We start from the raw sequence: 24953 nt of genomic DNA, 5'->3' as shown, positions 1-24953 counted from the left end.
ATTGTTAAAGAGTGTTGCATTTACTTTAAAATAGTGTTGCATTTCTTTAAAAGCATGTTGCATTTTTTTATATAAGTGTTGCAATAAACTACAAAGTGTTGCCATTACTTATCAAAGGCAACATACTATTAATATTAAAAGTGTTTCTTTTACGATGAAACAATGTTGCTTTTAATTATTTTGTGATATAATGTTGCATTTGTTGTAAAATATGGCAACACGTTCTTTGGTGTTGTATTTGGTAACATATGTTGTCTTTGATGGCAAAGGCAATGACTAGTATACCAACACTTTACATATGGCCTAATGTGTTGCCTTATCCCATTTTTTTTCCTATTGTTACATTTATAGGGTCTATTGTAATCATTTACGATGTTGCAATAGACTATCTATGGTGTAGTGCTAAATCAATCCAGCCGTAAATAAAGATAAAGAAAAAGAAGTAGAAGAAACGATGTTAGAGTTTTTTTTTTGTCATACTTGAAAGATTACCATGAACTTTATTTTTATAGGTTATTATATATTCTGTTATGCTTTTCTATTAGAACCTTTTGAGTGTCACGCTTCTATTAGGACAACACGATTTTCTAATAAAAAGTCTTCACGTATAAAGTTTTTTCATAGTTGTGTTCACACTTAACTCAATTTTCTATGGAGAGCAGGTCAATATCTGTGTACCTTTTGAGAGCCGAATCTTCAGTTGTTTATAAGACTCTTAGCCTTTTATGGATCCAAAAGACATTGTTTTTTAGAGTGTCGCATATCCAGGTCTCATGGAGTTGGCATACGGGCCTGTGGCCATAGTTGAGGATATGTCTCTATGAGACATTTATTTGGTTGTTATTAGATTCTCCCTTTAGCAAGGATAAAAACGTGTTTTAAGGATATATAAAAGCTCTTAATCTTTCGTACTCCTCTAGGCTGCTCATTCAATGAAGTGTCGCCTTGTTTGTATAAACATGTGTGACATGTGTAAGGTTATGATGAGGGAAAATCAAGAGTCTACATTTGATATTTATCCTTTTATTTTTCATTTTTCATTTTTCCTATATAAAAAGGGTCGTATTTTTACTCTCTTCTTCACTACACATCCTTTGTGTTTCCATTTATCGTGCCTATTCTCCTTTTGTTTTTCGAACCAAATCTTCATTCTTCTTCCTTGGTAAGCTTTTCGTTTCTGCATGTTTAGGGGTTATTCTTTATATTGCTCTGCATTGCTTCTTTGAAATGGACCCTTCTAGTAAGAAATCCCTTAAGGTATATATTAAAGAATCTAAAGAGGTTCTTAATATTCACGGATCATTGTCGGAACTGTATGGTTCCTCTAGTGAGTTCCGATAAGAGAAATCGATTACCCTAGATGAGGTTAAGGCTAAGGCATTTAGAATTCGTGAAGGGAGGCCCCAAAATTTTGATGCACCCCTGAAAGCTTTTAATGTTTGCTCTTTGTTTTCTATTGCACTTTTCTTTGAAATACGCCTTTTGCACTCCTAGTTGAATGATGTTCACTTTATTTTTTCCTTCTTGAAAATGGGTCATTATCTTTTGTTTCTAGTTCTTTCACCATTTTTATTTAGACCATATCCTCCATCAATTTTCTTACGCTCTTCCAAATCCCTCGATGCTATATTACCATTTACTATGTCCTGGCCAAGTTCATTCTTTGTCGTTGTTGGATTTAGTATGTTTACATTTACTATGTCCTGGCCAAGTTCAATTTGACTTTTCATGGAATCTACAGGAGTGAGACACTTCTTTTTTTAAGATTGGACACTTATGTGTCGTTTGATAAAACTGAAAATTAAGTGCTAAAAAAATAAGTACGGAATTTTAAGTGTTGAATATTATAAGTCCTGAAAGTATTGAATGATGTAACTTTTATAAAAATATTAGTTGATAATATTTAAATTAAAATGTTAAGTTAAATATTTTGACTTATCAAAATAAGTGATTTTTAACTTAATTAACTAATTTAAGTGGTAGAGAAACAACTGTTATCAAACGCACTTAAATTAAATAAGTACTTAATATTTTAATTTAAGTAATTAAATGTTTTACCAAACAAGTCCTTACTGTATTACATGTTTGATTTGATTAGTTTGGAAAGTTAATAGATAGAAATTAAGAAGTTAATTTACTATCCAATTTGATAAGAATTGCAATAAACATGTAAGGCTAGTAGTGGTGAGAACCCGATAGATCACACACAATTAACTAAGGAATGGAGGGTAAAACGACAATTTGAAAATTGATTCCAATGGCACAATAACAAGAGCCGAAATATGTATATTATATGAATAAATAATTTAATTGAATTTAGAGTAATGGATTGTAACATAGATTATAATTAATTATCTATATTAATTAAATTATAAATAAATTTTTGAAACTGAAAAATTTAATTAAATTAAATGATCGGTTATAGATAAAGCAATAAATTTATGAGACTGAAATTTAATTAAGTTAAATAATCAGTTACAAATAAAGTAATAAATTTATGAAACTGAAAATTTAATTAAATTAAATAACAAGTTACCTATAGAGTAATATATATATATATATATATATATATATATATATATATACCTTATATGGGTGTAGGGGAATTTGGCTAACACTAAGGAGTAATAGGATTTTGTGGACAAAATTTCATATACCAAATTACTTGTCCGTAGCCAAAATTCCAAGTGGATTTCACCATTACCATCATTCACTTTTGTTTGCGTGGATTACCATTGAAGACGTTCTACTCGTACACGCTTTCAAATTGTGTGGATCGCTCCATAATAACAGTAGAAAGTCTTCAAAAGGTAAATACGAATAACTTCTTTATAGTAATTGTTTTGATATCAATTAACGGAAATAACGTTATCCTCAGTGATGGAAATAGAAATCTTTTTTATTTTTCGATGTGCCTTTGTATATTCTATTTCCCTAAGGTGGCACCAAAATCAACAAATTTGTTATGATTTGGTTAAGATTGATGTTTTGATCCAATTGGTTAGGAATCGTTAAAGCTATAGTTAATGAGATTAATTTTATGAATATGGTTCCTATAGTTTTTTTTTTGAAAGGATGATTAGTATAGTTTGAGGTTCGATTCCCCACTCCGTCAAAATCTAGCCCTCATTGGTAGGTAATCTGTAAATTCCACTGTAAACCCTCATCGAGGTCTGTGGTTTGCCCTGACCTTGAGAGTGGGTAGACCTAATCTTACCTAAACTTTTATTTACCAAAAAAAATTAATCAAAATATTAAATTCGTTTAAATTATATATACATAATATATAATTTGGTTGGGTTGAAATTTCTTTAGAGCTTTTTGGAAGTGGAGATGAAACTAGGGGTGCAATCGAGCCAAACCGAGACCGAACAGGAGCAGGCTCGGCTCGAAAAGTGTGGAGATCAAGCTCGGCTTGAGCTCGAAGCTCGCCGAACCGAGACCGAACAGGAGCAGGCTCGGCTCGAAAAGTGTGGAGATCAAGCTCGACTTGAGCTCGAAGCTCGCCGAACCTAGAATTTTAAAGCTCGGCTCGAGTTCGATATAAGTTCGGCTCGAGCTCGTTGAGCGGCTCGTTTTAACTTTTTTTTTTTTTTTGAAAATCCTATCCAATTGAACTGGTTTGTTTCACGTACAACAAACTGGGTGGTTATAACTGGACAGAACTCGGAACAAATCAGGAATTAATAGTTCCCTGTTTTGAAAAAAAAAAACTTACATCTGCCTGATAAATTATCAAGGCTTGCGTTGCATCCCTTGTTAGATTAATGCAATTTTTTCTGTTGATGTGGACCTTTATTTATAGCACCTATTCTTGGATTGGCTTGCCTTTACTTCCGATGTGGGACAAATTTTTTCTCAAATTCCTATTAATACTTGGGACCTCTAAGCAAATGTTATCCGTACAAAAAAAAAAAACTCTTTCATATACTCCCTCCGGTCCACAATAGAAGTCTTTTAAGGTTAATACACATTAATTAAGAAATGCAATTAATTTTAAGTAAAAGACTTTGTTACCCTTGTAATAATTGCATCCATTAGTAACTTTATCTATTCCCAAGATAAAAAGTTAACTTAAATAGGGATATATTTGGTAAAAGTCAATTAATGTGCATAGATTTAAGCAAAATGTCATGTATTGTGGAACAAAAAAAACTCTCTGGAAAGACTTCTATTGTGGACCGGAGGAAGTACCTTTTAATCAGTTTTTTTTTTATTCTTAACTTACTAATTATTATAAATTCTTAACTTGTTTCTTTTCTCTAATTATATCTTTTAAACGTTATTATATATTATACGTTTTTAGTGTTAATATTTTGATTATATATAACTTATAAAATAATTTCAAATTAATTATATATATAAATAGTATTTATTTATTAATTCATCCGTTCTGATTAATCTGAGTCATCCGGTCCGACTAAATGACTCTTGACCCAATCATAAATCTAATTTGATAGCCGAATCGGTTATGATAACATTACTTAATTGTACCTAATCAACATTTTATTATTTAAATCAGCCTTCTAATGAATGAATACCAAATTTAATCCAAAAAACAAGTATATCATACAATCTGCAACAAATTTAAATAAAGTAATAAGATTAAACAAAGTGTATATATATATAGTATTAATAAAAAAAACTCTCGAACCTGCTCACGAGCTTTCGAGCCGAACCCAAGGAAGCTTGGACTCAGGCTCATTAATGCTCGAGCCGATTTCGAACTCAAGCCGAGCCCAATCGATCCGAACTTTGGCCGAGCTTTGACCGAGCCGAACTCGAACAGTTTGCGAACTAGGGAGGCTCGTTTGCACCCCTAGATGAAACTTGGTTAGGTGAGTGGCTTGGTCGTGTTCATACCATTCAATTCCTATAAATTATTTGAAACTTTCTTTGCACGAATGAACCAAGAAAATGGATAGAAGGATCATAGATAGCCTTATAAATCAACACATTCTTAGCCAATATGTCACGGAAAGAACAAAATAAATAATAAAAAAAAAAAAAACTACACACTAGGGTAAAATTTTATAAATTAATATGTGATAAATTAATAATTTTTTCAATTCCGATTTAGACCAGTTCACTAAATTAATATTCGATAAATTAATATTTTTATAAATTAATAAAATTTCATGATCCCAACATTATTAATTTATAAAAGTTTTACAGTATAAATTTAATGATAATGTCATACATGGGTGTTTGTTTACTCTATATAACAAAAAGAGCAAACAAAAACAACAAACAGTAAGTAAACCAAATAAAATTATAGTCTAGAATTAGGAAGTTATTATATATAATTAATAGGAATAAAATGTTAATTTACATTAACTTAAACCCTAATACACAAATAACCCCCTGAACTTGTTCAAATATTGCAATTGTCCCTTAAACTTGTCCAATTGTAAAACATAACCCCAAATTGGAAAACATTTTACCCCGTACTTGAAGCAACCGTAAAAACGTTTTCCCAGATTCGTATCATACCAAAGATCTGATTATCACACTCCACAAGCGTTGCAGCTTTTATATTTCACGTGTTTCTTCAAATGCAGTCCATGTCAGCAATTTGAGGTTATGTTTTACAATTGGACAAGTTTGAGGGGTAAGTTGTTATAATTGAAAGTTCGGAGGGAAGTTGCAATATTTGAACAAGTTCAAGAAGTTATTTATGTATTAGACCTTAACTTAATGTAAAACTTTTGGATTTGATTGAAATGTATTAACAAATTAGGGTTAATTTTATAAAAAGAAAAGAATCTTATATTTTCACCAAATGGACCAAATTAGAAATTAACCTTTTACGAAACGGTCTCCACATTAATTTCATAATTTTTGTTTTCTTGAACTGCATTATTTACAAAGCGTTATCCGAATTAATTTTGTGACTTGTTTTAAATAGACTTTGATTTAATTTAAAGTCTTCTCCCCTCCCCGAATAGTAGTAGTAGTAGTATTTGATATTCTTTACTTATATAAAAAGCCTAATTAAAAGTCAAGCTTGTTCCATATCACTTGTTAATAGTCTCTTCTCTTCATCTCTATCGCAGTCTTTTCAGTTTTTCTAGAGACTTCTTCCATCTCTATCGTCTCTTCAATCAATGGCCTCCGATCTACAAATGAAGGCCAAAGAAGCGTTTATCGACGAAAACTTTGAGTTAGCCGCCGACCTCTTAACGCAGGCCATCAATCTTAACCCTAACGGCGCTGAGCTTTATGCTGACCGTGCCCAGGCCAATATCAAACTCTTGAATTTACCTGGTATTCTTCTTTTTATATTTTCTTTATTAGTTCCACTTTTTTTTTTTGGTTAAAAAGTTTAAATCTTTGTCGTGGAACTCAATAATTCAGATGGTGATTTCTGAATCGAGATGCTTTTCAGTTTTGCGTTTAGTTTAGTTTGAAATTCTCGTAGGGCGTGGCCTAATTTCTTTCTTACTGATGTATTGTTGTGCGATGAGGTAGAGAAAATGATGTGTAATTTGTTTGGATTATGTGCAGAGGCCGTTGCTGATGCAAACAGAGCGATTGAGTTGGATAATTCAATGGCTAGAGCATACTTCCGGAAAGGGTTAGTAGATTCGACTGCTTTTCTTGTTTATTTGGAGGAGTACTCGTTTTTAGCATCTGCTTTGTGGAATTAAGATGTCGATTATCTTAAGCCTTGTTTGGGAGTTTGGAGGTTAACGGGGTGAGTGTTAAATGAGGGAATGGAAAGGAACGGGAAAGGGATTGATCGAAACGGGAAAGGGATTGATCGAAACGAAAGTTAAAAATTAACGTTGTTCGAAGTTCATATAATCTAAATTAGGTTAAAAGTTTAACTTGGTAGGAAAGTTAAATTTACTCTGCATGAACTTTCAGTTACTTCCTTTAACCCTCAATTTGGAAGTTAGATTTTGGAAGTAAACATTTAACTTCCATATTTACTCTCCAAAAATAACTCCCAAATAAGGGTAATGTGATATTTAACCTTCTATTGCTTTCATTTACCTCGGTTAACTCCCTCCCGAACAAGGGCTTAGAAAAAGAACTTGTAGTATGGATTTGAATTTGCAGCAATTACTCTCCCTAATTTTACTACGATTATTATTAGTTTCTTTTCTGGTGCGCGCGGTTTTCTTTTTTATCTTGTACAACTATGGTTAAATGAAACGGAAACGTTATTTCTTAGAAAAATTAGCATGGAAACGGAAAAGAAACGGACTCGAAATGCCGAAATTCTAATGAAGAAGAGTTTCTGTGCAACATAGCAATCTAGTGATTGCTGTTGCTATTTTACTGTGATCATTATTAGTTTCTGGTGTAAGGATTCTCTATCTATTGTAATTTAAAGTATCATTAATATTGACAAAATATTTATTTTATTCTGAATAGATCCCCTTGTTTAAAGTATCAATACTGGCAGCCTTATGCTTCTATCCTTTTTTAGATGCTTTCCCATCCCCAATCCCCCTCCTCCCGTTTCAACATCTTCATATTTCTTCCTCCAATTACAACCTTTCCCGGTTGATTTCTTATTTTTTCTTAATTTTGTAGAACTGCTTGCATGAAGCTCGAGGAATATGAGACGGCTAAGGCCGCCTTAGAGATTGGAGCCTCACTAGATCCAGGGAACTTGAGGTTCAAAAATTTGATCAAACAATGCGAGGAGTGCATTGCAGAAGAGGCTGCTAACCTCTCAAGACAAGCATCAGAGGCTACAACAAAAGTTGTTCCTATGGAAGATGTTCAGCAAGCTGATGTTCTTCCCAGCCAACCACCGATAGTAACACCAACCAAACCAAAATACAGGTCAGTGCAGTGTCCCTTGCTTTCGGGGTTTTTGCTAATATTTTTTATCATGCAAACTAATCATTCAGATCTTTGTTTTCTAGCATTCTGTTTTGTATACTTATTTCAGACCCTTAACCTTCTATCGACTTTGATGAATTACATTTAAGTCTCATGATTATGGTCATAGGCCCACCTAAGCATATTCTGTTGAATTTTGCAGGCATGAGTTCTATCAGAAACTTGATGAGGTGGTTGTGACTATATTTGCAAAGGGCTTGCCAGCCAATGCTGTTACTGTTGACTTTGGTGAACAAATAGTAATATACAAACCGAGTAATTGCCATTGGATACTGTTCATCTTTCTGGAAAATCTATTGACTAATAACTTCTGTTGATATGTTTGCAGCTAAGTGTCAGCATCAGTGTTCATGGTGAAGATGCTTATCATTTTCAACCTCGCTTATTTGGGAAGGTATTATTACATTTGTATGGGAATCATGTGGTTGAGACAACTGTGGTTGTGTAAAACAGAAAGTAGCTACTTAATTACATAATTAAGTCTTCCTATTTTATAGATCATTCCAGACAAGTGTAGATATGTGGTGTTAACTACAAAGGTTGAAATCCATCTTGCAAAGACTGATCCTATACACTGGACATCTCTTGAATACAGCAAGGATACAACGGTTGTATGGAAAATTAATGTGGCCTCAGGTATTCCAGTAATTGAATTGTGTAATTAACTGATAATAGAGGTTCAAGTTACCATGAATCGATTTTCTGCGCCTCTTTCATTTCCCAACCCACAATTTCTCCAAGATGAACTCAGAGTAAAATAAAATTAAAAACACATGCATGTTTATAGATAAAATAATGCACTCAGTACTGTAATTTGCATTGTTTCTCAATTGTTCTGTGAGTTCCACACATCCTGAACCAAAAACCAAAGGCTTTCAGCTGACTGTTTGGGTGAAAGTATGGCTATTTTATTTAGAGTATAAGTGGAGATTTAGGCTAGAATTGTGCTTAGTAATTGGATTTTTCTGTTTAAAATAGAGTTGCTTGTATCTTGTGCATGCTCAATTATCTAAAGTTAGAATCACTTCTTTCATGTTAAATTCGCTTCCTATGGTGAAATGTGTAGGAACTGGGTCCAACAGACCTTCTTATCCTTCATCGAAACCAAAAGCAGTAGATTGGGACAAACTGGAAGCTGAAGTGAAGAAACAGGTAATCTTAACCCTTTCCTTATATATGCATTTTCTCCTCTAGAATGTTGTAGAAGGTTGAAAAGATGAGAAATTATGTGTTAATTTCAGGAAAAAGAGGAAAAACTAGATGGGGATGCGGCTTTGAATAAGTTTTTCCGGGAGATATACCAAGATGCCGATGAAGAAACTAGAAGGGCAATGAAGAAATCTTTTGTAAGACTTGCCATCATTGTTGTGTTTATTTGTTCCTGGCTTTCGCTAGGTTCTGGGACAGAAATTATGGTTGTGTTCGTTAATTTGGTGATTTATTATGCCATATATGATTTGCAAACACCACAACAAAGATTCTTTAGCTTTATGCCTACCGGTTTGACTGCTACCTGATTAGGAATGTTGAAATGGATTGTCGTGTCATAATCGTGTTATATTCTACATAATTATATATATATATATATATATATATATATATATATATATAACAAAATTGATGACGTGTCAAGCGAGTTGTGTTGTCCATTGTTATTAGAATTTTACGATTCGATTCAGCTCTATTTCGAGCCGAATTTATAGGGTGAATCTAAATTATAATAGAATCTTAAAATTCCCGATTCGATTCAGCTCTATTTCGAGCCGAATATATAGGGTGAATCTAAATTATAATAGAATCTTACAATTTCGATTCAGCTCTATCAGTTCATCAAAAACTTAAACAACACTAACGAGTCACAATTCACAAAATGAGGATTTCGATTAACGAGTTGAATCTTGATTTGACAACTATGGCTTTGTCCCTAAAGCTGATATTTTTGTGCCTGGGATGTATTTGCAGGTGGAGTCGAATGGAACCGTGCTATCCACAAACTGGAAAGAAGTAGGCTCTAAGAAGGTTGAAGGAAGTCCCCCGGATGGTATGGAGATGAAGAAATGGGAGCTTTGAGGTCTTGGTTTAGTCATTGAATATATTGTAAACTCGAATTTGGATTTTGATCAATGGTTTATTGCCTTTCCTTTTTCTTTTTGTGTTTAATTATGAACTGATCAGGTTTACTTTGCTCAGATGAAACCTTCATTTATTATTGCTACGCATTTGTGCTTTTCTGAAATGTGTCCTTCTTGGTTTTGCTTCAATCCATGCTTGTGAAGTTTCTATGTTTAGATTAGATATTACCATGTCAACATGATATTAACAGATATGGACTTGGTGACTTCTATTACAAAACACTCCATCTACTACTAAAAACTTGAGAAAAGTAAACAATCTACTACTGAAAGCTTGAGAAAAGTATACGACACGAGGTTCTTGATCATGAGGTTCTTGATCATTTTGGGTTATGCACGTTCTTGAAATCTCTTGATCTTTCTTTGTAACAAAAGAAACAGATTAAGCATCACGATGATCAGAAAATTAGTTCAGATACAGTTTTTAAGAGTCTTATTCATTTTTTATAAGCTTGAAACGTGTTTTTTTAACCGTTCAAAAAGTAATATTACTTACATTCTTTTAAGATATTAAAGATATAAGGATTTTTGGGATATTCTGATTATTGACATCTAATTTGGCTGTGATTTATCGATAATGATTTCTACCGCGATACTGCTCCTACATCAACTTGATGGAAAAATTTGCACATCTTTACTCTCTCCTCTTAGACAAAAGCTTACTGCTTGTCCCTTTAATAATAGAATTCATCAATTCTATCTGTTTGATCGTTTTTAATAATCTAAATATTATGTTTGACACGATAATATCTTATCTGAACATAAGAACTTCACATAAATCATGGACTGAAGCAAAAGCAAAAAGGATCTATTTTAGAAAAGCACAAATGTATAGCAATAATAAAGGAGTTGGATTACAATATTCCGGTACTCCTATTTCTGTCATTAAAGAGGCCGAGCCAATATGCATTTATGAGGCAATCACTTTGGTAAAGTGTATGAATCTCGATTTTGTTACTTTTGAATCTGATTCGAAGCTTGTTGTTGATACTTTAAATTCTTCGATTAATCTTATTATTAATCAGTGTAGCTCTTAAAAAAACGATTGTCTTTTTAGGATTCATTTTATTTATAGACAAGCTAATATGGTTGCTCATTCTATAGTTAGGTGGGTCAAGTTTTATGCTAGTCCATTTTGTCGGCAAGAAGCTCCCGTTTTTATGATGATCGTTGTTTGTAAGTGTGATGTTTCTGCTTAATAATATTTGCTAGCGTTCTTTTTCCTTATTCGGATCACTTTGACTCGAGAAAGGGTTTTTTTTTTTTTTTTAAACGAGGCTATGCTTTTAAAAAAATAAATATAAAGTGAATTTCACAATTATTCCAAACACAAAATTCATTTCAAAATGAAATGAATTCCGTACTTTATATATTGCACACCAAACGATTTCACATGAAATGAATTCACAAAAAACATTGAATTAAACATAGCGTTAGGAATTGTAGTTTTACTTTAAGCTGGTCTAACATCATCATATTCCTATTCAATTCAATTGCAGTTCTAAATCTTCCATTTCCTCCTGGCGAATTGAATTTATTCCGAGACCGAATCCCATAAATTCTGCTAGCTAATAACAACACCTACACATCATTAACATTAGCCTCAATCTCTGATTCTGAATCTCACATCCTCTAAGAACCAAACCACTTTCGTAATACTGTGTTCACATCAAGAATCTTACTTTCTTGTTCCATCAAAAGTTATTTGCGTCCAATTTTGATAGCATAAAGTCTGTCATTTAGTTCTATCTTCAACAGGTGTCCAATTGTTCATTTTCCTAAAGTATAGGAACTGATTTGATGATTTTAGAAGAATAAGTGCTCAAATGATTTTTTATGTATAGATTAGGGGCTCAATTGGGCTTTATGCCAAAAAAACAAAAAACAAAACTAATTACCCAGCCAACTTCTCCAAGTCATGCGCATCTCCATTCTCCCTCCCTAGACAAAATTCCTAATTCCTAATTTCTGAAAAGTAAAACGGCCGATCAGCACATCACTCATCTCCGGTCGTCCCTGCGTTTCCGTCTGTTCGTCCTTCGAAGTTCGCTGTCTGCTATTCTTCCCCAAAAGGTAATTTCTCTTCACAGCTACACTCCTCTGCCTTATTCGATTTCTTTCTTTCTTTTTTACTTAATTGTTAATTGTGATTCCTTTTTAGTTGTGTAAGTGTTAATTGAAATTCTTGTGTTGTGCTAATTGATTTGGTTGTCTTAATTGAAATTCTTGTGTCAATGACGGAGATCTTATAGTTATATTGCTTGAGCTTTGATGCTTCTGCTTCATTTTTTGCTCATTGATGTTTGAGCATTGATGCGTTTATACTTCTGCAGTCCTGCCTCTGCTTGATTTGCTGCTGTCAGTGTGTAGTAAGGAGCGTTTTAATGGGAGGGTTTATTTGGAAGGAGAGTTTTAATGGAAGAGGGTTTAATTGAAAATTTTGGTCTTAAAAGAATAACTTTGTAACTGTATATTTGTAATTGATTAAAATATTAATTGCTTAAAGAAAAACCTTGTAAATTTGTAATTGCTCTACAAATCCTACTGGTATGAAACTTTTAATTGCTTAAAATACAGATTCTAAATTCTATTTGATTGGGGGCAAAAAGATGCAATTCTTTGGAGGATCAGATATTAGCCCGTTGCCACCGGCACCAACCGCATCTGGTAACAATGCGAATATGATGTATGTGTTCAATAGGAATGGTGTGTGCCTTCTCTACAAGGAATGGAATCGCCCACTTCACACCCTCGATGCACAGCAGGATCACAAGCTCATGTTTGGTCTACTTTTCTCGCTCAAGTCCCTTACTGCCAAGTTGGATCCCACAAGGTGTACTTTCTATTTGTGTTCTAATCCTATCCCATTTTTCAAATTTCTTTTTATCATGTGATTTAAAAGTGAACATTCATGTCTATTCTAAGTTCGAGTCCTCTTTTCATTACTAGGTTGCTGCATGATTCTGAGTTCTCTGTGTTAATGGAACATGATCCAATTGTCAAGCTAGTAAATGGAAGATGATGATAAATTTCCGATCTGCATTTTATACATCACCTACTATGTCTTGAGATTTTATTTAAGTGTTTTCATAGGGCGCATTGGATTTGGTTGTAGTGTGTAATTTCTTCTCTATGATTCTGTAGTATGTATCTTGTGTTGTATCAGTATTCTGGAGTTTTATCTTTTCTGCAGTGTGGAGAAAGGAAATCTTGGCATGCCTCAGTTACCTGGCCAAGGTTGTTCATTCCACAGCTTTCGCACAAATACTTACAAACTTAGTTTCATGGAGACTCCTTCTGGGATAAAGGTATTGATATGCTCTTCATATACTTTGTCTTTGCTCTTACATTTATGTGAATGCAAGCTGTCAAATATTTAAAGTTGTCCAGTGGATTTACCATTCTAATCTGAATGAGGATTGTGACCACATTGTTTTTCAGATCATATATGTGACGCCTCTTTTTCCCTTTATTTTTCAAGAGCAACTTAGTATTCAGGTTTCCTATCCATCATTAGAGATGGATTCGGTTGGGAGGGGATCCCAAAGGAAACATGGGGTACTGAGTTGAACACCCAGCACCTCCACACCAATTTCATACAAAAAAGTGTCAAGGAAACAATTAACCTGACATACTTCTACACACTTTTTCTTGTATTTTTTAAGTATAAAGTTATATACCATGTTTGTCAGGCATCTTAAGCTCGTAAGCATACTGCAAAACTGTTTGTTTGATTCGATATTTGACATGGGATCTAACCCTTGGAGATGTGCAAAAAAAAAAAAAAAGAACATATTACTAGTAGTGGGAGATCTGGCACTCAACCACTAAGTTTGTACACATTGAGTTAGCATAACAAAACAGGAGAGTATGTTTAAATTGTTTAGATTAAGTCCTTGAATATCTAATTTTGAATTTTATTCATATGTATGCTAGCTTATAGTACGAATCTTTATGGCAAAAGACTTGATATTCTTGAAAACTGAACTCCAAGCTTAAATAATTCCATATATAGAAAAGGACTATGTTTAACAAATTATAGGTCACAAAGATCAAGAAGGCAGGCAGGCATAACCTCCCATAGCCAGACCTTGTGGTGCTTATAGAGTTTGTAATCTGTTTGAAATGATGAGAGGGTTATATGGTTGAAGCAATATCTAATTTATTGTACATTCTAAATTGATGCCAACGATTTGCAAATTTCTGCAGGTGTTCGCTATATGATTCTGAGCAGACCTGTTATATTTCTTGATGGAGTCTTTTTAACTGTGTATTTATTGTTTGTGTAGATTATCTTAGTTACTCATCCCAGGACCGGCGATCTACGTGAATCACTGAAGTATATTTACAACTTATATGTTGAATATGTTGTCAAAAACCCCCTCTACACTCCTGGAGCTCCTATCAGGTATAAAATTTAGTTTCTTTGTTTAACTAAATAATTGAATCAGCTGTCCAAGATTTGGGTCTGTTAAGTACCATTCTTGTTGTGTAGACTTGATCGTGCTTTTCTATAGCTGTCGCTGTGTGGGGTGGTGGGTGGTGGTTCATCTAATCTGCTCAACTTGAATGAGTAATCTAATTAGGTCGTGTTTATTTATTTTTTCTAGTAAAATGTATTTTTGGATATGTTGCCAAGTACCTTGCTCTAGCTTACAGGAGTCTTCACCCAATCTGGTTAACTTTATTAAGCAATCTGATACTAGATCTAATCTATCTTCTTTTTAATATTTTTTGGGATAAGGCCCAAATTTGACCCTAAAGTTTTTGAGAAAGTACAAATTTGGTCCTAAGGTACAAAATGGTACAAATTTAACTCTAACGTTTCCAAGCAAGATCAGTTTTAGCCCTTTCGTACATTTTTTTTGTTGGTTATTTGTGAACATTTTAGACACTTTTTTTGTGTGATTAACTTCTATGTAGTATACATAGTTGTTAGCATTTTAACTGTTTTTTATGTAATGTAACACATTAAACATATGTCGGACATAATTGATGTTTGGAAAGCTGGACGTGACTATTAAATAATAGTCAAACCAACTTTTTTAAAATTTTGGTTACATAGGGCTAAAATTGATATTGCTTGGAAATGTTGGGGTTAAATTTGTACAATTTCGTACGTTGCTAACTAATTTGTCAAATTTGGCCCTTCGTCCATATTTTTTCCCCCCTGGTATGTTGCTAACTAAGTTGTTAAAACTTTCAACTTCCTAGAGTTTGATAGTTTAGTCTAGCTGTTCCATGCAAATTAAATAACCTATGAATACTCATGTTAGCTACTGCATCCATACATCTTATGATCTGCTCATGAATTATTGAACGGATAAGGGTCAATTTTGTCCCCAAGGTTATTTGGGAAGCTCAATTTTTCCCCCATAGTATAAATACTATAACTTAACTTCACCCTTTTTGACGGAATTCTGTCACTAATTTTTTCTTTTTACTTAAAAAATAGCCAAATTAAGCTAGATTTTTTTAATCACGACGGTAAAATTTAGCTGAACTTTCTACCATGAGGGCAGAATTGAGCTATTTTGAATGACAAGGGTAAACTTAATCTTCCCTTGTTTATGTCGTAATGTCTTTATATCATACTCCAGCTGACCTTGAGGTTTATTGTAAGAGCAGATATTTACAAATGTATAATTTGTATATGCTTTATGTAGGTCTGAGTTGTTCAATACTTCACTTGATCAATATGTTAGAAGCATCGCATAACATCCCATGGAGCATAAAATTGCAATCACAGTTCCATCTGGTAATCCACCATTTTCCTGTTCTTGGAGGAGTAAATTGAGTATGGACTTGACAACTGAAAGCGTCTTCCCTTCAATTTGTGTAGTTAGAAATTTGTTTCTGTTTGGATGGGCTATATATATATAGGTGCGTTTGTTGACAAGTTTATGAAATCATGAGATGCCTTTGTAATTTGCCTTTTGGAAGACTTTTGATAAAGGCAAGACTTGAGAACTGCAATTATACGAAGTTTAGAAAATTGTTTATTGCTCTATTTAAGCATTTACCAACGGCAATTTATTTTCCTTCTAGTTTTTTTCTACCCCGGGTTTGCTTAGAAATTTTGTTGTTCGGGATTTCTAATCATAGTAATTGTGGCATTAATTTTCTATTTTATTTGGTTAACTAAAGTTCAGTAAGGATAGGTCTATTCTAAACAAATTATAGATCTTGATAAGGAGGATTTGTATCGGTATTTGTAGAGGGGTAAGTTGTTACTATTGAAAGTTGGAGGGGGCAGTTGTAACATTTAGACAAGTTCAGAGGGTTATTTGTGTATTAGGCCTACAAAAAAAAAGTGCAAAAATATCTCTAACGTTTATAACAATGAGTAATTTTACCTCTAATGTTGTCAGGCAAGAGCAATTTTATCTCTAATGTTGTTAACTTGGGTCATTTTTAGAAATAATTCATCTACACTTCACATGTGAGTCATTTTTATCACTCATTAGTGACAAATCATAAACATATAATTACATATTGATTCGGGATATTATCACAAGGCCCATTAGGCCCAAGCCCAATACAAGCAAGGCCTTGAGAGGCCCATAAGACCACCACAACTCACTATAAATACCCCCAACAAAGGGAAGGTATGGACAGGTTCTCACTCTCAACTCTATCAGATACATTTTAGGCTTTCCGATTATTTCCTTAGTAACCGAGTCGAACATCTAACTTTCTTGATCGTCGGAGTATCTGCAGGGATCGCTCTCCGCGCATGGACGACATCCGAGAGGCAAGAGGGAAACGAGAAGCTGTCCGGACCACTGTAGTTCGTAGCCTAATTGCATATGATTAGACGTGAAAAAATAAAAAATAAATAAAAAAGTATACTGTCTATTTTACGAGTTGGATAAAAAAATTCAAAATATTTCACCGAATTAATAAATATTAACCTATAATTCTATTATTAAACCATAGAAAATATGATTTTTTTAACGAAATGTTATGCACCAATAAAGAACAAAATATATGTGTTCTACAATAATATCTGAAATTGACCAAATCTGTCAATGTTAGGAATAAAATTGCTTTTTACTGTCAATATTGGAAGTAAAATTGAACTATTTTAGACGTTAGAAGAAATTACTCCTAGCCCTAAATGTTAGGGTAGTTTTGCACCTTATTCAAAAAAAAAAAAAAACTTCCCAAGTCTGAACATAGGTAAATATGGGGTTAGGCTATACTTACTTTGTTTTTAACAAAGTAAGTCTTGCTTTGTGTATTTTCACCATTAGATTAATTTTACACCCCATCATCTAATGGTGAAAAACAAAAAGTAATGTTACTTTATCAAAAACAAAGTAACCATAGAAGGCACCGTAAATATGTAAATATGTACTGGCTTTTCTTTTTAATCCAATACTTAAGAACGGAATGAAGCTACAAGAAGATACGAAACGGCGTAGTTATGTCTTGCTTGCTGAGACGACCTGTAGATGATAAAACGACATAGTCTGGTACTGCTTAGTTGCTTTGCTACTCCCCATTCTTTCTTCTTCCTCGCTGGCACCTCTCTCTCTCTCTCTCTCTCTGCCGGTCTCGCTTAGCTCTCGCCACTCTCAGGTATGTCTCTCTATCATTTCCATCTCCCTTTTCAGTTATTAGCATTATCTTCTCCGTCGCATTACTGCAATCTCAACTGTGGAAGTTCATTTATTAAACCTTGACTCCAGCCGAATTTTTAAGAAACTTAAATTTGCATGTATGATTGGTATAAATGAATGGATCAAATTATATCATACTTGATCGAAATTATGAATGAATTCCAGATTTGAAGACAAAAATCCCGTGTTTCTACATCTCTTGAATCGTTTTTCTTCCTTTGCTTCAGAAACCTACTCGATGGCAGCGATCCATCGACATCTCCATCTCCATCTCTCACCGCGTCAATATGCACTCCTCTCTTCACCGCCGACACCTCACTTTGATTTAGCGCTTTTGGAAATTCTCCCCCTCCCCCCACATGGTCGAATCTGCTGCAGTTTTTCTTCCTCACATGGTCGAATCTACACTTCACCTCTCTCCTTGAAATCAAATCTCTGCTTTCTAATTTTCGATTATATAATGCACTCTTGATTCAATTGCATTAAAGAAACATACAAAAAATTTAATTTCTATCCAATTGATGCTGGCACGCAACCGTCTTTCATCCTTGCCGTCCGGACCAGATTAGCAAGCTTCAATTTTGATTGTTTCTTCTTTTATTATAGGTTTTACTTTATATTTTATCAGATTTAATGGTTTTTTTGTTTCACTCAGTTGAAAGCCTGAAACTGATTCTATGTATAAGGAGCTAGAGTCTTTAATTGATTTTTTTTTTTTTTCAATCAAAGAAATTTAATGTAAAAAAGCATAAAACTGATCCTATGTAAAATGAGCTAATTGATATTTTGTTGTTGCACTCAGTTGAAAGCCTGAAGCTGATCCTATGTAAAACGAGCTAGCAGTTTTCTTTTTGCATATTCAATTGTTTGATCTGATATAGTCAATTATCATCTCTATACCCATTAATGTGATATATTTTGAGAACTCGACCTTTTGGATTTTACAACTAATTAGCTAAAACGTGATTGCAAATTTGCACATATGTAGGCAACAGTCCCACCAAACTTTGTGATCTAAAATGAATATGTTATTTTTGCTTGTTCTAGCAAATTGAATAAACAGAGTAGTAAGTCATGATTTTGGTACTTGGTATTTGTTCTTAGAAAGTTGGATGTTTTGGATGATTATGTCTGTACTTTATTTTGGCATATGATAGTCTTGGACACAAAAATTTCATGGATGGAGTTTTTGTGAACCTAGTTTTTATTGAATAAGATTTGTTTGTCCAAGGCAAATAGTTTTTAGTTGAGTTTTGTGGGTGCATTCATCCTAAGGTACTAGGAAGGAAGGCAACATTTAGTTGTATTGTATATATAGAAAGATATCATTTGCCTTCTTTACTATAAGATATGTTTAAGGATCCATTTATTGAGTGAGAACAAATATTTAGTTGTTTTGTTGAGTGAGAACCCGTAAACAAGTATTCAATTTATTTTATTAATTGCTATTTGAGGTTATTGTTGTATGAATCAGTTATTGCTTGTCAAGCTTTATATATATATGTATATAGTTCTGTGTTTTATCTAAGATTTAGTCAATCACATTTTAATCTAGAAATTTTATGGAAGATAATGTTATTTATGTATTTATATAAGTAACATTATAGTGCTCCTATTTCTGTTATTACATTATATAATAAATACAAGAGAGGATAATTCTGAACATTAATAAATATAAAGTGAATTTCACAATTATTCCAAACACAGTATTCATTTCTTTTGAAATGAATTCCATACTTTATATATTGCACACCAAACAAACAAATTCACCTAATCATGGAATTCATTTCTAAATGAAATGAATTCCACAAAGAAAATTGAATCAAACATAGCCTTTGGACTGAATTGAATTGTAGTTTTACTTTAAGCTTAATCAATGGAATATCAGAGTTAAGATGAGTTAATGCAAATGGATAGATCTTAATCCTGTTATATTTTATTGGTGAATGCTATACAGATTCTGGATTATATTTGATTGGGGGCAAAAAGATGCAATTCTTTGGAGGATCAGACATTAGCCCGTTGCCACCGGCACCAACTGCATCTGGTAACAATGCGAATGTGATGTATGTGTTCAATAGGAATGGTGTATGCCTTCTCTACAAGGAATGGAATCGCCCACTTCGCACCCTCGATGTGCAGCAGGATCATAAGCTCATGTTCGGTCTACTTTTCTCGCTCAAGTCCCTTACCGCCAAGTTGGATCCCACAAGGTGTTCTAATCCTATCCCATTTTTCAAAATTTTTTCTATCATGTAATTTAAAAAGTGTACATTCATGTCCATTCTAAGTTTGAGTCTTCTTTTCGCTACTAGGTTGCTGCATGATTCTGAGTTCTCTGTGTTAATGGAACATGATCCAATTGTCAAGCTAGTAAATGGAAGATGTTGATAAATTTCCGATCTGCATTGTATACATCACTTACTATGTCTTGAGATTTTATTTTAACCCTGAAGTGTTTTCATAGGGTGCATTGGATTTGGTTGTAGTGCGTAATTTCTGCTCTATGATTCTGTATTATGTATCTTGTGTTGAATTGAATCTGTATTCTGGGGTTTTATCTTTTCTGCAGTGTGGAGAAAGGAAATCTTGGCATGCCTCAGTTACCTGGCCAAGGTTGTTCATTCCACAGTTTCCGCACGAATACGTACAAACTTAGTTTCATGGAGACTCCTTCTGGGATAAAGGTATTGATATGCTCTTCATATGCTTTGTCTTTGCTCTTACATTTATGTGAATGCAAGCTGTCAAATATTTAAAGTTGTCCAGTGGATTTACCATTCTAATCTGATTGAGGATTGTGACCACATTGCTTTTCAGATCATATATGCTACACCTCTTTTTCCCTTTGTTTTTTAAGAGCAACTTAGTATTGAGGTTTCCAATCCATCATTAGAGATGGATTCGGTTGGGAGGGATCCCAAAAGGAAACATGGGGTACTGTGTTGAACACCCAGCACCTCCACACCAATTTCATACAAAAAAAAGTGTCAAGGAAACAATTAAGCTGACATACTTCTACGCACTTTTTCTTGTACTTTTTAAGTATAAATTTATATACCATGTTTGTCAGGCATCTTAAACTCTTAAGTACACTGCAAAAATGTTTGTTTGATTCCATATTTGACATGGGATCTAACCCTTGGAGATCTGCAAAAAAAAAAAAAAAAAAAAGTTATTAAACTGTAGTTACCTCAGACATAAGGAGTTTTGATCATAGCTATCAAATCGTGAATTGAAATCCAAATTTTGTGAATCATGAATCGAAATTCAAATTCATAAAATTGTAAAATAAAAATATTTAGCATGTTTAACTTCAGATATTATCAAATATTAGTCTAATGTAAAAAAATAAATCATATCAACCAACTACTTAAAATTCAAATCATGCAATCCTAATAAAACTAAGTCACAAATCATTGTTCATCGTCAAGGGAATCATCATCATCTACTAGACAGTAGGCAGAGAAAATATATAGGACTTGGTGTTGGCAGTAGAATAAGGGACGTTGTTTTTTTTATATCAGAAGTAAGAGACGTTTTGTTACATAGTATTGAACATTGAATCCTAATTCCTAATTGGTTAAGGAGTATAGTAAGTAATTATGTAATATATTAATTTAATTCTTAATTTCTTATTATTTATTTCCTAATTCTTATTGGTTGTTGTATTGACTTTTTCAGTTCTTTCCACTTTAGTGTTTCTAAGTAATTAAAATCTAATTACCGCACAAGTCTCAACCTCTAAGTTAAGCAGATTTCAATATTAAAAAAGAAGCAGATTACATGAAGGGATAATTACTAATTTGACCCAATCAAGGACCCCAATTTACATATCTAGCCCACCTTGCCTCAAAGTTACCAAATTAGACACTTTCACCCATTTTGGATAAAACTAACCTTAGTTCTATTCGATCAATCGATCGATCTTCTTCTTTTTGTTGTTGTTCTTCTTCTTGTTCTTCTTCTTCTCCATTTCAACTTCTTCTTCGGTTCATCTTCTTCAATTTTTGATACCAATCGTTAGCGATTTTTGACATATTATGTTCAATTTCCCGTACAAATGGTATATTTTTAGCTTATACGCTTGCTTTTCTCGTTGGTTTTGCCTCTTTCTTCATCTGTAATGGTATCGTTTCAATTTCCTCTATTTTCCATAATTTTTTCCCATTTTTCTCCATTATTGTCGCATTTGCGACGAAATGCGACAATTCTTGTCGCATTTGCGACGAAATGCGACAATTTCGTCACAAATGGAAAAAAATTATGGAAAATGGAAAAAAATTATGGAAAATTGAGGAAATTGAAACGATACCATTACAGATGAAGAAAGAGGCAAAACCATTACAGATGAAGAAAGAGGCAAAACCAACGAGAAAAGCAAGCGTATAAGCTAAAAATATACCATTTGTACGGGAAATTGAACATAATATGTCAAAAATCTCTATCGATTGGTATCAGAAATTGAAGAAGATGAACCGAAGAAGAAGTTGAAACGGAGAAGAAGAAGAAAAGGAGTAGATCGATCGATTGATCGAATAGAACTAAGGTTAGTTTTGTCCAAAATGGGTGAAAGTGTCTAATTTGGTAACTTTGAGGCAATGTGGGTTAGATATGTAAATTGGGATCCTTGACTGGGTCAGATTAGTAATTATCCCTTACATGAATCATGGGAATCGGCCGATTCACCATCTATTTATGGCAGATTTAGATTCGCCCCATAAATTCGAATCTAAATGGGGGTGGATCGAATCGCGAATTTTGAATGGTACGATTTTAATAACAGTGGTTTGATAGTAAATATTTGTTAAACAGGAGAATATGTTTAAATTGTTCAGGTTAACTTCTTGAATATCTAATTTTGATTTTTGTGTCATATGTATGCTAGCTTATAGTATCTTTATGACAAGAGACTTAATATTCTTGAAAACTAAACTCCAAGCTTAAATAATTACAAATATAGAAAAGGAATATGTTTAATAAATTATAGGTCACAAAGATCAAGAAGGCAGGCAGTAATAACCTCCCATAGCCAGACCTTGTAGTGCTTATAGAGTTTGCAATCTGTTTGAAATCATGAGAGGGTTATATGGTTAAGCAATATCTAATTTATTGTACATTCTAAATTGATGCCAATGTTCGCCATATGATTCTGAGCAGACCTGTTATATTGCTTGATGGAGTCTTTTTAACTCTGTACTTATTGTTTGTGTAGATTATCTTGGTTACTCATCCCAGGACGGGTGATCTACGTGAATCACTGAAGTATATTTACAACCTATATGTTGAATATGTTGTCAAAAACCCCCTCTACACTCCTGGAGCTCCTATCAGGTACAAAATTTAGTTTCTATTTTTAACTAAATAATTGAATCAGTTGTCCAAGATGTGGGTCGGTTAAGTACCATTCTTGTTGTGTAAACTTGATCGTGCTTTTCTATAGCTGTGGGTGTGTGGGGTTGTGGTTCATCTAACCTTTTCAATTTGAATGAGCAATGTAATTAGGTTGTGTTTGTTTATTTCTTCTTGAAAGATGTATTTTTGTTCACCTGATCTGGTTAATTTTATTAAGCAATCTGATTTCAAGTCTAATCTATCTTCTTTGTTAAAAATATTTTCCCTGGTATGTTGCTAAGTAAGTTGTTAAAACTTTCAACTTCCTAGAGTTTGATAGTTTAGTGTAGCCATTCCATGCAAAATAAGTAACCTATGAATACTCATTTTGCTAACTATAAGGGTCAATTTTGTCCCCAAGGTTATTTTGGGAAGCTCAATTTTACCCTCATCGTACACAACGGCTCAAATTTGCCCCCATGGTGTAATACTAGCTTAACTTTACCCTTTCTGTTTTTAGCTGCATGAAGCAAATAACATTTGATGACATTAAAGGAATGAGCAGAACATTGTTGCTTGCGTTCAGATATTATCGTTCACTCTTAAGCTTCATACATTGTTTTCCTTACAAAATTTCACACGTGGCACATTTGATCAAATTAAAGAGTAAATTACACTAATGATACCTGAATTTTACCCTAGTTCACACTTTGGTACCTAAATTACATTTTGTCCAAAAAATATACCTGAAGTAACAATGGTCGGACAATTTAGTATATTTTACCGGTCAATGGCCGGTCTGTGCGAGTTTGATGAGTAAATTACACTGATGGTACCTGAACTTTATCCTAAATCACACTTTGGTACCTAGATTTCATTTTGTCCAAAAAATACACCTCAAGTAAAGATGACTCAAAATTTTAGTACATTTGACTGATTAGTGATCGTTCAACATGAGTTTGACTATTTTAAATTAAAAATTGAGATCCATTATATACTCAATTAACATAAAGTATTGTAATTTTATGTTAATTGAGTGTATGGCGAGTCCCAATATTTAGTTCAAAATGGTCAAACTCATTACCCGATCAAACCAACTAAGTTTTTCAGTCACCTTTACTTGAGTTATGTTTTTAGGATAAAATAAAATCTAGGTACCAAAGTGTGAATTATGGTAAAGTTCAGGTACCATCGGTGTAACTAACTCATGAAACTCTTATTGACCGGTCATTAACCGGTAAAATGTACTAAATTGTCCGGTCATCATTACTTCAGGTATATTTTTTGGATAAAATGTAATCTAGGTACCAAAGTGTAAATAAGGTAAAGTTCAGGTACCATTGGTGTAATGTTTTTATATCATACTCGAGCGGACCTTAAGGTTTATTGTAAGAGCAGACATGTATAATTTGTATATGCTTTATGTAGGTCTGAGTTGTTCAATACTTCACTTGATCAATATGTAAGAAGCATCGCATAACATCTCATGGAGCACAAAATTGCAATCACAGTTCCATCTGGTAATCCACTATTTTCCGGTTCGTGGAGAAGTAAATTGAGTATGGACTTGACAACTAAAAGCGTCAATCCTTCAAATTGTGTAGTTAGAAATTTGTTTCTGTTTGGATGGGCTATATATAGATGTGTTTGTTGGCAAGTTTATGAAATCATGAGATGCCTTTGGAAGACTTGTGAAATTAACTTGAAGCCTAACAAGCAGGAGTATCAATCCTTTTACCTATATCTTAGTTATCTAGATTTTTGGTGTATTTTCTATCAATGTACATCTTAAGTTAATGTATTTTGGTCTTCATTGAGTAATGTAATTAAGTGAGAATACCATTTTTTTTCCAAGTTAGGTGAATTCTAATATTATACAAATATCTTGTACGAACCCATGCCATTTGACACATTGAGATTGGGCAGTGATCCGAAGTTCTTTACGTCTCTTTCTGATTTTCAATTATTTATTTTATACTAGGTGATAAAGTAGTGAATTACT

General features: G+C 33.3%; 3 protein-coding genes across 5 annotated transcripts; all 3 read left to right on the top strand.

Annotated features, from left to right (window-relative positions):
- Window positions 1–5970: 5970 nt before the first annotated feature.
- Window positions 5971–10096, top strand: LOC136224641 (protein SGT1 homolog). Its single transcript, XM_066013039.1, has 9 exons — window positions 5971–6267; window positions 6508–6577; window positions 7546–7800; window positions 8003–8099; window positions 8189–8254; window positions 8358–8496; window positions 8927–9012; window positions 9102–9206; window positions 9823–10096. The coding sequence occupies exons 1-9, from the start codon at window positions 6108–6110 to the stop codon at window positions 9928–9930; spliced, it is 1086 nt and encodes a 361-aa protein (XP_065869111.1). The 5' UTR covers window positions 5971–6107; the 3' UTR covers window positions 9931–10096.
- A 1656-nt stretch (window positions 10097–11752) lies between these two features.
- Window positions 11753–16000, top strand: LOC136224652 (uncharacterized). Of its 2 annotated transcripts, XR_010686542.1 has the most exons (6): window positions 11753–12065; window positions 12570–12825; window positions 13186–13300; window positions 14282–14400; window positions 14488–14578; window positions 15659–16000. XR_010686542.1 is itself a non-coding variant. In XM_066013048.1 (5 exons), exons 2-5 carry the CDS (start codon window positions 12602–12604, stop codon window positions 15708–15710), a joined length of 510 nt encoding a protein of 169 aa, XP_065869120.1. In that variant the 5' UTR covers window positions 11774–12065; window positions 12570–12601; the 3' UTR covers window positions 15711–16000. The 2 variants fall into 2 exon arrangements, 1 of the variants encoding a protein (XP_065869120.1); XM_066013048.1 differs by lacking the exon at window positions 14488–14578 and having other exon boundaries at window positions 11774–12065.
- A 1419-nt stretch (window positions 16001–17419) lies between these two features.
- On the top strand, window positions 17420–24894 carry LOC136224633 (uncharacterized). Of its 2 annotated transcripts, XM_066013022.1 has the most exons (6): window positions 17434–17576; window positions 17845–18012; window positions 19575–19830; window positions 20190–20304; window positions 22833–22951; window positions 24380–24894. In XM_066013022.1, exons 2-6 carry the CDS (start codon window positions 17856–17858, stop codon window positions 24429–24431), a joined length of 699 nt encoding a protein of 232 aa, XP_065869094.1. In that variant the 5' UTR covers window positions 17434–17576; window positions 17845–17855; the 3' UTR covers window positions 24432–24894. The 2 variants fall into 2 exon arrangements, with proteins under 2 accessions (XP_065869100.1, XP_065869094.1); XM_066013028.1 differs by lacking the exon at window positions 17845–18012 and having other exon boundaries at window positions 17420–17576.
- The last annotated feature ends 59 nt before the right edge of the window (window positions 24895–24953 follow it).

The sequence above is a fragment of the Euphorbia lathyris genome, chromosome 1 (assembly GCF_963576675.1).
Source record: "Euphorbia lathyris chromosome 1, ddEupLath1.1, whole genome shotgun sequence".
Classification (NCBI taxonomy): Eukaryota; Viridiplantae; Streptophyta; class Magnoliopsida; order Malpighiales; family Euphorbiaceae; genus Euphorbia; species Euphorbia lathyris.
Note: the sequence above shows the minus strand (reverse complement) of the source record. Positions and strands in the feature narration are given on the sequence as shown.

Bases quoted from the DNA above. Each gene is read 5' to 3' on its own strand.
- LOC136224633 (XM_066013022.1), top strand. From the start codon at position 17,856: ATGGCAGCGATCCATCGACATCTCCATCTCCATCTCTCACCGCGTCAA. The intron at 18,013-19,574 runs GTCGAATCTACA...AATGCTATACAG, and splicing joins CAGTTTTTCTTCCTCACATG to ATTCTGGATTATATTTGATT. The intron at 20,305-22,832 runs GTATTGATATGC...TTGTTTGTGTAG, and splicing joins AGACTCCTTCTGGGATAAAG to ATTATCTTGGTTACTCATCC.
- LOC136224652 (XM_066013048.1), top strand. From the start codon at position 12,602: ATGCAATTCTTTGGAGGATCAGATATTAGCCCGTTGCCACCGGCACCA. The intron at 12,826-13,185 runs GTGTACTTTCTA...TCTTTTCTGCAG, and splicing joins GCCAAGTTGGATCCCACAAG to TGTGGAGAAAGGAAATCTTG. The intron at 14,401-15,658 runs GTATAAAATTTA...TGCTTTATGTAG, and splicing joins ACTCCTGGAGCTCCTATCAG to GTCTGAGTTGTTCAATACTT.
- LOC136224641 (XM_066013039.1), top strand. From the start codon at position 6,108: ATGGCCTCCGATCTACAAATGAAGGCCAAAGAAGCGTTTATCGACGAA. The intron at 6,578-7,545 runs GTTAGTAGATTC...TTAATTTTGTAG, and splicing joins AGAGCATACTTCCGGAAAGG to AACTGCTTGCATGAAGCTCG. The intron at 8,255-8,357 runs GTATTATTACAT...CCTATTTTATAG, and splicing joins AACCTCGCTTATTTGGGAAG to ATCATTCCAGACAAGTGTAG.